At 44.3% G+C, this 11,734-nt stretch overlaps 1 protein-coding gene across 2 annotated transcripts; it reads right to left on the bottom strand.

Moving 5' to 3' along the window:
• Positions 1-8,911, bottom strand: LOC308462099 (1-acyl-sn-glycerol-3-phosphate acyltransferase alpha-like). 2 transcript variants are annotated; one of them, XM_080979499.1, is made up of 6 exons: positions 8,350-8,911; positions 6,817-6,950; positions 3,834-4,003; positions 3,061-3,156; positions 998-1,079; positions 1-636 (listed from the first exon to the last, which is right to left on the bottom strand). In XM_080979499.1, exons 1-6 carry the CDS (start codon positions 8,529-8,531, stop codon positions 482-484), a joined length of 819 nt encoding a protein of 272 aa, XP_080835625.1. In that variant the 5' UTR covers positions 8,532-8,911; the 3' UTR covers positions 1-481. The 2 variants fall into 2 exon arrangements, with proteins under 2 accessions (XP_080835625.1, XP_080835624.1); XM_080979498.1 differs by having other exon boundaries at positions 9-636; positions 3,834-4,009; positions 8,350-8,861.
• Between the last annotated feature and the right edge of the window lie 2,823 nt (positions 8,912-11,734).

The raw sequence follows: 11,734 nt of genomic DNA, 5'->3' as shown, positions 1-11,734 counted from the left end.
CCAATTCCAACAACAGGACAAGGAGAAAATGAAACACTCAGGTCATCTTCTGTTGAGATCAAATGCAGAAACCAAAGTGTTCCCTTAGACAGTACAATCACCAAATGCACAAATAGTGCCTGAAAAACCATGCTTATCTTCTGAAGTCCTGTCTGAGCCTTGTAAGACTGACAGCAATCTTACTATTCATATCACCGGGAACAGCTCTCAAAATTCGGAGGTGAGTGACTGAATAGCGGAACTATCAGACATTTCAATAGTGCTGCTATATGGATTGTCGTTCCTTTAAATAAAAAAAGGTGTGGGCTGGAGAGATGCCTGGATCCTGTCGTCATATAGCTGAGCCACTAGCTGGCCCTGGTCTTAGTTGGGTCTGAGTGGAGTGAAGTGTTTCCTCTGTCCTCTTCTTTGGACGGAAGCAAAGTTCTTGTCTAGCTTCCTGGTTGGTGGGTCCTCCCAGGCTTCCATGATAAGGAGGCTCTCATTCTCTGGTATCTTTCTCTAAAACTATGTGCCCACTGATCTCATTGAAAGTATCCAGCATCAGTTTCCGTGTGCTGTCAGCAAGTGCAGGGACATCTTCTGGGCCAAGGCCTCGTGTTTCTATCTTGGGCAAAATCTGGATGGTCCACTTATCTGAAGGTGGCAGGGAGCAACAGAGAGAAAGAGAGACAGTGTAACTTAATTCTATGCTGAAATTGCCTTGTAAAGCCTATGCCTTAAGCAGTGGTCTATACATGAGTATATAAAGGAATAATTTTTAAATAAATTTTAGAACAGGTCCAAAATGGCAGTGTTGTACAGAGGAGGAGAAAGGAGTGGCTAAACACCCCCCTCCCCAGAAATAAGTCATATAGTGATTAAGGTAGTAATTTTTATACAGCATTCAAATTCAAATTAAAGCAAGTGGAAAAGGCTTTCAAGCAAAATATACATTCCCACTTCACGTTGAAGTGTATAAACCAAATAAGCAAGACTGTCATTTAGACTCACTCACCTCTACAAAAAAAGGGCCTCTGACCATCTTTCAGGTTGGGGGGTTGTTGATAATACGAGGTCACAACAGGGATTATGGGGATCTGTGTATCAAAAAACAGTGGGAAATTAAGAGACCCAGAAGGCGCTAAGCAACGTTTTAACAGGGAAGGTGAACCTACAGGGATGGTCTTGCCTTTCAGAGTTTGACTCTTACCTGAGGTGGAACAAGGGTTCTATTTGGGGCTGACCCAACCAGAGCCGGCCCAAGACAGTTTGGTGCGTGAGGCAAACCACCAACTGGTGCCCTCAGCCCCGCAGAGAAGAAGGGGTGAGTGAAGATCAGGCGCAGGAGAGGGGTGCATTGGAGCTACCTTTGAGGGGCCGATGTCCTTTATTCTCCCAATAAAATATTTGAGGGGGCTGCCCTCCTGCAAGTTGACAGACATTGCCATTCAAATGGTGTGTGTGTGCTTCGTCAATTATGCTGGGCAAAGTCCCCTGGCCTCCCCAATATTTTTTTCAAGTTGGCACCCCTGGTGGTTGGGGCAAATAAAGATCTACATTGGGAACAGGGTGGGGAATCAAATCAACCTTACGTTACAGGGGTGAAGTGGGAATCAAAGGCCACTGTGGAGGGCAAAGGGGCCTGCTCTGAAGCACTGTGCGGCACACATAATTTCTTCCCTAGGGATTGGAGGAGACCAGCAGCACCTCCTATCTGACAAGAGGCGACATTGCATTGAAGGCGGCAGATGTTGCCAGGGTTCGAAACTCCCATTGTTCTAGGCACATTTTGGGACAAGGAATTTCATTCGCGCAAGCAGTTTCTGAACTCTGGGTGCAGTACTGCGCCAAAGATTTCAGATTAAAACTACAGAGTGGAAGGAAAGGACCTTTTTCTGCCTCCCCACTTCCAGCTACTCTCCGAAGACTGGAGAAGAGACCCTCTTAAGAATATTAGAGGGATGGGCAGGGGAAGGATTAGACCATCTGAAAAATGAACATAATATTTAGCTGCAGTGCATTCCTTTTCAGTTTTGTATTCTTGTTATAACAAAAGCGAGTGATGTGTTCCCTGAGGCCAGATCTGCTGCCCCTGGCGAGAGCCAGTGTGGTGTAGTGGTTAAGAGCAGTAGTCTCATAATCTGGTGAACCGGGTTCGGGTCTCCGCTCCTCCACATGCAGCTGCTGGGTGACCTTGGGCCAGTCACACTTCTTTGAAGTCTCTCAGCCCCACTCACCTCACAGAGTGTTTGTTGTGGGGGAGGAAGGGAATGGAGAATGTTAGCCGCTTTGAGACTCCTGAAGGGGAGTGAAAGGCGGGATATCAAATCCAAACTCTTCTTCTTCTTCCTGCCATCTGAGGAGGTCACCTCAACTTGCCTCATGGGTGGGCTGGCCAACCCACCCTCCCCTCCCCTCCCCCCACAAAATATTGAAATAATGGCATTGAGCCCAACAGAAAGAAATGCCTCCCACTGGCTCTATAAAACAGATAACGACCAGCTTTATCAACAAAGTTCTTTCTCCTTGCCCTCCTCCACCTCCTCTGCAACTGCAGTTTATAAATTAAGAGCTCCAAGGCACCACGCCAGCCACTCCTGGTAGTATTATGTTTGGGAAACCTAAAATCTCATGACTGCCGAAGTGTCCCGCTAATGCTTATCCCTTCCCTCTTACCCCCAAAGCAGTCCAGGGGTATGAAACTTTATCCTTGCTTTAGGGAGCCCCCATCATTGTTTGTTTGACATGAGCCCTGCCCACTAATCTCCATCATCTCACATCTATTTGCATGGCTGGCAACCGACACACAGTCTTTAATAGACCTAGAAGCAAACAGGAATGTGGAGGTGAGCAAAACCCAGCGCAGCTATTAGGGTTAGAAAGGGAAAGAGAGAGACTCTCCATTTGGTAGGCATTTTGATAAGTCTCTCAGATTGGAACTGTGACAAATGTTCAGGAATGGTAAACCTGAGTGATGAATCACGTTTTGCCACCAAAAATGTAGCATGATTGACTCATGGAAGCCCATGAAATCCGCCAGCATGAGACAAATATCTATTTCACAATTCACACGTTTACCTGAGCCTTCACAGCCGCACTGAAGACTCCTCGCTTGAAGGGAAGTACTGTGGCCGCCCGGTTCCTGGTGCCTTCTGGGTAAACCCAGACCCTCAGCTGCATAAGAAACAGGCAGAGAAAAACGGCCACAGATTAAAATGTGTCCACGGACCACATCTTTGGAGATCACAGTGAAATATTATTATTTCCTCACTCTTTCCGGTGTAATTTGGCCTGTCACTTAATCTGCTAACGGTCTACCTGGAAACCAGTTAGAAAATATGAGACTGCATCAAGACTGAGGATATGCCTACCCTGAATGCCCTTCTGCCCCCAGGAACAGCTGCAGTTTCTCAGTAGGGCAGACTCTTTTCTCCTTTGTTCCCTGGGGCAGATGGCTCCACATTCTCCTTATAGTCATGCATGGCACACATCCTTTCTTTACTCACCCACCTGGCAAAATCCTCTTCCAAATATCTGGTGTGCAGAGCAAAATATTTCACCACCCCAGAGCCCAGGAAGCTGCCTTCTACCAGGTGAGGATCTCTCCAAGGGCGTGGGTACAGAAACTTCCCCACCAAATGCTGCTACTTAAATTAATATTTCTCAGCTGGAGATGCCAGCAGCTGGAGCCATTGTGTTTGCAAAGCATGCACTCTACCCCCACCCCAAGCGATGGCCCCTCCCAGGGGCTGCTGCAGTCTCATAGGGTCCCTTTGACTCCTCTCCCACCAGCCATCCTTTCCCAGCTACTCCCCTCCCAGAGCTGCACCCCTCTCTGCATGTGCTCTCACGTTCTGCTGCAGCAGGGTCCTTGTGATGTGATCCATGGTTTCTCTGGCTGAGCGCTTATTATTGCGGTCGAGAAGAATGAATTTGCTTAGCCAGCAGACGATGCCCATTGGGCCCATGTACTTCAACTCCTTTTTGGCAAGAATCACACAGCGGTCGGGAAGTACCTCTGCTATTCCTTGGAAAGGAAGAAATACTTTATAAATGGGGCTTTTGGGGTCACTTGCATTCTGACATGTCATTCCGACATCCCCAGGTGGAGAAGGCTTTGTGGCTAGAAATTATTCTTTCTGAATTTTCCCTGCTCCCAACCCACCTTCCTGGACATGCATTCAGCTTTTGTAGGGGAAAAAGGAATTCCAAACATTGCCATTCGCCAGTGCTATTTTCCTATAAAAAGAGGTGCCAGAACTCACCATGTTTTTTCTTATTTGCATGTTTGTTCATTTATTGTTTAAATAATACAGAAAAAACAAAACATCAACAAAAAAGGAAGAAAAAAAGATTGAAAACAATCCAAAAACATTGAAAACAAATATTACATACTTATCATATAATACTCGCCCCACCACAGCTTCCCTCCGCCACAATTATACTTCTTTAAATCTCTATTTCCACATTTATATTTGCATTCTCCAAATGTATCATTCTTTGTCTTTCATTTGTCTCTTCTCTTTTCCAATTCATAGATATACTTTACATTTTTATTCTAGTCATATTAGCATATCTTTCTTAGAACAATATTGTAACATATAATCTTCGAAACATTTCCATTCCTTTTTAAATTTTTGATTTGACTGATATCTTATGATTGAGGTTAGCTTTGCCAATTCTAAATATTCATTTAATTTGCAAATCCACTCCTCTTTTGGGGGCAAGATTTGAGATTTCCATTTAGAAGCAATCACTACCCTGGCTGTCGTAGTTGCATATAGAAAAAATCTTTTTTTCACTTGCGGTATATCTTTCCCTATCAAGCCTAGGAGATATGCCTCTGGTTTTTTAACAATTGGGATTTTCAACATTTTCTTTAATTCCTCATGTATTACTCCCCAAAATTTCTTAATCTACTCACAACGCCACAACATGTGTATTGTTGTTCCTGCTTCTTTGCCACATTTCCAACAGAGGTTGGATTTCAGTTTATAGCTTTTGGCCAGCTTAACTGGTGTTAAATACCACCTGTGGAACATTTTAACAAAATTTTCTTTAATCATATACGAGGTGGTAAATAGTATATCTTCTTGCCAGAATTTCTCCCATTGCTCTAAGTATATCATGTGTCTGACATCTTGAACACATTTGACCATAGTTTCTTTCACTTCTTCATCCATCAATTCCCAATCCAATAAAAAATTATATATTTTAGGCAATTTTTTAAATTATTTTGTAATACTGTGGTGCTCAGTATAGAATCCTCTTTTGCAAAACCTTTTTTAAAATCTGAATTAAATACACTTCTTAGTTGCAGGTATTGCCATCTATCTGTCACAAATTGTAGTATCTCCTCAAAGGGTTTTATTCTGAGTTTTCATTGATCTTCTTCCGGTAGTTGTCTATATGATGCCCAGTTCGTTCTCATATTAAGTTTTTTCACAGCATGCACCTCTAGGGACGAAAGCCACCAAGGGGTCTGTGGTTCCAGTTGTGATTTATATTTGTTCCAGACCTTAACTAGTGCATCCCTGAGTATGTGATTTGTAAAATCTTTATGGACTTTGGCCTTCTCGTAAGCGAGATAGGCATGCCATCCATGAACACTTCCCTTGTTCTCTTAGAATGGCAATGGTGTTTACCTGATAGGTGAACACCTTCTGGCTGAAAAAAAAAAAGCTCTGCATTCATCTTACTTCCGTAGCACAATGATCAGTGATAATCTGATTCATCTTAATTGAGAATCTAAAAAAACCGAATGACTTTAATGTTTCTAATTTAGGAACATTTAATTTAATGTTCCTAATTTGATTTTGAGCCGTAAGCTCGCATCTCTTGCCTCCTCTCAAATGCATACTGTGCTCCTATCTTGCCTCCTCCCTCCCTGAGGCTGGAGATGGAATGAAACAGTGACAGATCTACAAATTTTGCCACAATGGGCAAAAGCCTATGCTTTCACCTTCCTCTCCTGTTGCAGACATACAGGGCTCAGGTAGAGCCATGAACAGCAGTAGACTGGGCCAGGATGGGAGGATGAGCAACCAGTGTCCCTGGTACATAGGTGCCAACTTGAACAAAATATTGGGGGGCACCCTCTGCTTTCTCCCCCCCCCCACTTCTGAAGATCACACCTTCCTCCGCTGTATGCAACTGGGCGCAGGACTCCCCCACTGCCCACTTGCCTCTTGGCTCCTACCTGTACGCAAGACCTTTCTGTCTGTTCACCTGCCTGCTGCCTGCTTACCTCTCCCGCTGCTCTGGCTCAGATGAGCTTGGAAATAGCAAAAAACAATGGTAGGATAGCCAGGAAAAGACGGTGGCCCCTGGCTGCCCAAGAGAGGGATGAGGGCAGGGATGCAGAAATTTGCAGAAAAAGGGGGGGGGCTAAATATTTTATTGGGGCGGCCGAAGGGACCAGGACCCCAGAGAGTTGGTGTCTATGCCCCTGGAGGACCAGGAGAAGAGATTTGTGGTTAAGATGGTGGGGGGTTGATGGAGGTGTCTGTGAGGGCCTATTGATATCCCAGTGATGAGGAAGAAGGAGGTGGGGTAGCCCTGAGAGAAGCTGGGGTTAGATAAGTGGCGGGGGGGGGGGGAGATGAAGAGTCACTGAGCAGGTCCTGCAGCACACCCTCCCTTTCCTTCTCCCACACTTCATCTGCATCATAGGCAGGAAGCAGAGCAGGGCATCGCCTTCTGCCCCCCCCAACCTGCCCCCCCAGGACACCCGTCCCTTTAATCTGGGCCTGGCTTATGCTCCTAATAAAATTCACATCTTTTCCAAAATACGTTTCACTGCAAAATTGCGAAAGCCACAGGCTAGCAACATACCCAGAACATCGAGAATGGTCTGATGGTTGGCAACAACCATATACGGCCCCTTGGTATTCAGATTCTCGGAGCCTTGAACTGTAATCTTGACGCCAAGTAAATATCTGACTTGCCGCATAACGAAGCAAAGAATCCTGCAGGGGGCAGAAAACAGGCAGGCAGTGTGGACAAGGAACTGCATTTATTTGCGTGTTCATACCTTGCCTTCTAGGCAAAATAATTGAGGAAGCTTACACTGTGTACAAAATACAATAAAAGAGATGAATTAGTGGAAAGAAGGAAATACAATCCCCTCCCTGCCACCTTCAATTGTCGCAACTCCCACTTTGCTGTTGAATCTCTAGGTCACCCAGCAGGTCTCTGAGGAAATAGTCCCAGCCCAGAAATGGCTGCCAAAGCTGCCGGTTGTTAGTGTCTCACAGACTAAGATAGAGATGGGGACCCTGCGGCTTTTCCTTGTTGCTGGACTCCGAATCCCATCAATCCCAGCCGGTGCGACCAATGGTCAGGGATTCTGGGAGCTGTAGTCCAGCACCCCCATGCTGTAACCTTTCGTCACAGGAGAGCTGCTCCAGCTTCTTGATGATTTTGGTTTATTTTCCAGCACTTTTTCTTTTTAAAAATTTCATTAACATATAAAACACATACATATACAGTGGTACCTCAGGTTACATACACTTCAGGTTACGTATGCTTCAGGTTACAGACTCCACTACCCCAGAAATAGTACCTTGGGTTATGTTTGCTTCAGGATGAGAACAAAAATCATGCGGCAGTGGCGCAGCAGCAGCAGGAGGCCCCATTAGCTAAAGTGGTATTTCAGGTTAAGAACAGTTTCAGGTTAAGAACGGACCTCCGGAACGAATTATGTACGTAAGCAGAGGTACCACTGTACATTTACACAATACACATACACAACACACTCCCTTATTTTCATAACATAAAACATACCTACATTATTCTATATAATACTTACCTATACTGTACATATCAACATACCTACACACTTACCCGCCACGGACACCCACCAAGTGACTTGACTTCCAGCCGTTCTTGTTACGCTACTTTATTTTTCCAACTAGCTTAAAATTTATCTTAAAGCCAGCTAGGTGTCCAAATTCATTTATACGTTCTATTGCTCTTGGGATACATTCTATTGGATTTTCAGTAGTGATCAAATTGTCCGCGAAGGCTCTTACTTTATACTCTCCCCCCCATCACAATCCCTTTTATATTCTCATCTCTTCTAATTTTATTCATTAAGATCTCTAACACCAATATAAAGAGTAAAGGAGATAAAGGGCATCCTTGCCTAGTTCCCTTTCCAGCACTTTTTCTAATTCCACCATAACTTTCTTGACTGGTATCAACCAGAATGGGATACACAGTATTTCAAATGATTATCCTGTTCCCAAGCATCCCTAGCCTGTTTCAAGAGGAACAGGTAGATGTGCCTGGTACCGAGTACCACCTTGTTCCCAGAGATGTGCCCATCCCAAAAAGATGCGGGTACAGCCAAGGCTGCCTACTCACTTCAAGTTTTCCACTCTAGACCCCCTGATTAGAGCTACCCAAGGGGGCACTAGGATGATCATCACTACAATCCAGCCATAGAAAAGCACCATCTTGCAGTAGACATCACTCCTTTGGGAAAAGAAAAGGACCCCAATTAGCAAGACGATGAGTAAAAACAGGGTCCACTCGAACAGCTCCATGATGGTGCCAGATGAAAGCAGAGCAAACGTGGAGATTTGCAGCCTTGAGGAAGGTCAGCGAGTGCTTTTATATTCTTAGTGTTGCAACATTCAAAGCAGCTGAACATCCCAGGGTGGAGAAGAGGGATGGCCTTCATATTGATACTGCAAATATCCTAAGTCCAGGGATTTGTGGGAGTGTCGTGTACAAGAGTATTGAAAGTATTGGTGTAGGAGGGCCAAAGCACACTGAATCAGTCTGACTTTGTATCAGGATTTTATCCAGTATTCTGACCAAAGCAATTTGTATTGAGTTTAACGTAGTTGTTAAATGGGGTGAATATTTTGCTTTAGAATGTTTGAAAAGCACAGGGTCAGGGACACTTCTGCAAAGTTTGGGTCGTTTATGACAATCTGGTGTCAGTTTCCAGTGTCTTATAATGATGCAGTGCACAGGAACAGAACTGTATTCCTGGGCCCTTTGTGGATTTGCTTGAGTATATTACGGAAATGTATGTTTTGGATCTGGCCAGAGGATGCACATCTTTCTGGTTCGTTCATGTAGGGATTAGAGGGGCACTGTTCCTTGCACTGGGACACTTTGGTTTGGGCTCATCCAGATTTCCTTTGGCACAGATCTTGGCTTTAAAAACGCCATGTTGTTGTTTGGTCCTGGGGCTTTGTCCAGGAAAACCTGCACTTTACTGCTGAATCGGAGCAAACAGCAATTGTCGATTGCTCTAATTCAAAGGTAAAGTGCAGGTTTTCCAGGGAAAAGCACGGGAGGGGGGACCCTGCTTGGATAAAATATTTCGGGGCCCCAAGTAAGCGCCGTCCTGAAAATTGATCACATAATGTGCCTGCACACACCATTTTAATGGTGTTGCCCATCAACTTTGGGAAGGTCCAGGCCCCTCAAATATTTTATGGGGGCACATGCGAAGGGACCTTGGCCCCTAGGAGTTGGCTCCTATGTTAGCAACCCAGGAACATTGCCTGAATAGAAGGAATCAGAACACCCATGCCAATCCTAGACAAGAACCTAAACAGATCTTGGCAAGTGTGTACTCTAAGTGTCCCAAGACCTGAATCTGGTTGTGTGATTTAAAAATAAAAAGGGCGTTGCCCTTTTTCTGCCCTTTTCCCAGCTGTACAATATCATTTTTAAGGTGCTTTTTATCAGAGAATCTGGAAATAGCTGGAGGTGGTAATGTATATCTATAGTTAATATGTTGTAATTAAGAATTGCATCCTTTTAAAATGGAATAAGCTTCCCAAATGAAGCTTATAGAGGGCAGTATAGAAAAATCAATAAATAATAATGATTAAAAAGTAAAGGTAAAGGACCCCTGACAGTTAAGTCCGGTCACAGGCGACTCTGGGGTTGCCGGTCCTCATCTCGCTTTACAGGCCGAGGGAGCCGGCGTTTGTTTGCAGACAATTTTTCCAGGTCATGTGACCAGCATGACTAAACTGTTTCTGGCACAACAGAACACTGAAACCAGAGCAGCACATGGAAACGCCATTTACCTTCCCACCGGAGCGGTACCTATTTATCTACTTGCACTTCTTTGGGGGGGGCGTGCTTTATATCAGAGGTTTTCAATCTTTTCTTTTTTTAAAATATTTTATTAAGGATTTTCTTGTTTTACAGAAGTAAGTGTAATGCCTCGTATTTTCCCCCCCATGTAACATTTTTACAAATCCGTTTCATTTGTTGAGGCATTAGGGGGAGAAGAAAAAAAGGAATAAAGAAAGGGGGGGAGGAGAGAGGGAAGATGGATGGGGCCGGGGCCGGGTGGCGGTGTTTCTATTATGTTTAATGTATAAAGAGTTTGGTGTCAGCGTTGCTTGTGTTGTTCACTTGTGTTCCTTTGGTGGTGAGAGAGGTTGGGGTTGGCCTAGGGTGTGATTGTTTGCTTGTGATTGGCTGTGGTGATCTTTGTTTTCGTGTGTGAGTGAGGTGGGTGGGTGTTTTGGCTCAGGTTAGCCATATTGATTTGTATGCTGTTGGTGGATTATTGTCATTGTCTTGTTGGGCTGTGTATGTGATAAAGGGGAGCCATACCGGGGTGAAGGCGTCTTCTTCTGTTTGTCCCCGTGTCAGTTTCAGTTTATTAGTTAATTTTTCTAGTAGGGCTGTTTCCCATACTATTTGGTACCATACAAATCCTCAAACAAATATACTCCCAAGCCTCAGCAAAATGCAGAACTAACAATATGGATTCTAATACTATAGCTATCCAAAGAGGCACGAAACAAGGATGCCCACTGTCTCCCTTCCTATTCACCCTGGCTCTGGAACCCTTAGCAATCCGCATCCGAGCAGCCAAAGACATCAAGGGAGTGGAAATAAAACGCAGAACCTATAAATTAGGGCTCTTTGCAGATGACCTAATGGTCACAACACCAGACTCCATAAGCACAGCAACCTCCCTAATCAGAGAACTCAACACATTTGCAATGGTGTCGGGCCTACAGGTAAATTTTACAAAGTCAGAAGCTATGTGCTTCAACACCCCTCCTCACACCCAAAAAGAACTCACGAAGGTCACCAAAATAAAACTTTGCCACACCAAGTTCAGATACCTAGGGGTACAAATAACCAGAAACCTCAATAAATTGTACCTCCACAACTACAAGCCCCTGTGGCGACAAATTAACAAAGACCTAAAGAGATGGAATAACATGAATTTCACTCTCTCAGACAAAATAGCCATGATCAAAATGATCACACTCCCAAAACTAACCTACCTATTCCAAACCCTCCCAATCTGGATCCCCTCAACCCAACTTCGCAGTTGGCAGAGAAAACTACACTCTTTCATCTTCTCACATAAAAAACCAAGAATAAGCCTCAAACACCTGCACCTCCCCACCTCAGAAGGAGGTTTTCAATCTTTTTGAGTCCATGGCTCCCTTAACCAACTACATTGTTTCTGCTTAGGATTCCAGTTATGTCTAAGAATGGAAAATAACATAGCGAAATTGACTTGCGAGGTGGTGTGTTGTTTGCTAAGAGATTGAGTGTTTGGGGGGGGGAGGTTCGTTTAATTTCATTGTATATAGGTTGTACAATGACAATAAAGGTATTATTATTATTATTATTATTATTATTATTATTAATATTATTATTATATGTCACCCCTTGCTTGCAGAGCTGGCAGCCTCTCACCCCTTTTCGAACACCCTCCCTTGGGGAGAGTCCCCTCAGGCTCCTCTCC

This window comes from Podarcis pityusensis (assembly GCF_964106645.2).
Source record: "Podarcis pityusensis genome assembly, chromosome: 13".
Taxonomy (NCBI): Eukaryota; Metazoa; Chordata; class Lepidosauria; order Squamata; family Lacertidae; genus Podarcis; species Podarcis pityusensis.
This window is presented reverse-complemented; position numbering and strand designations above follow the sequence as displayed.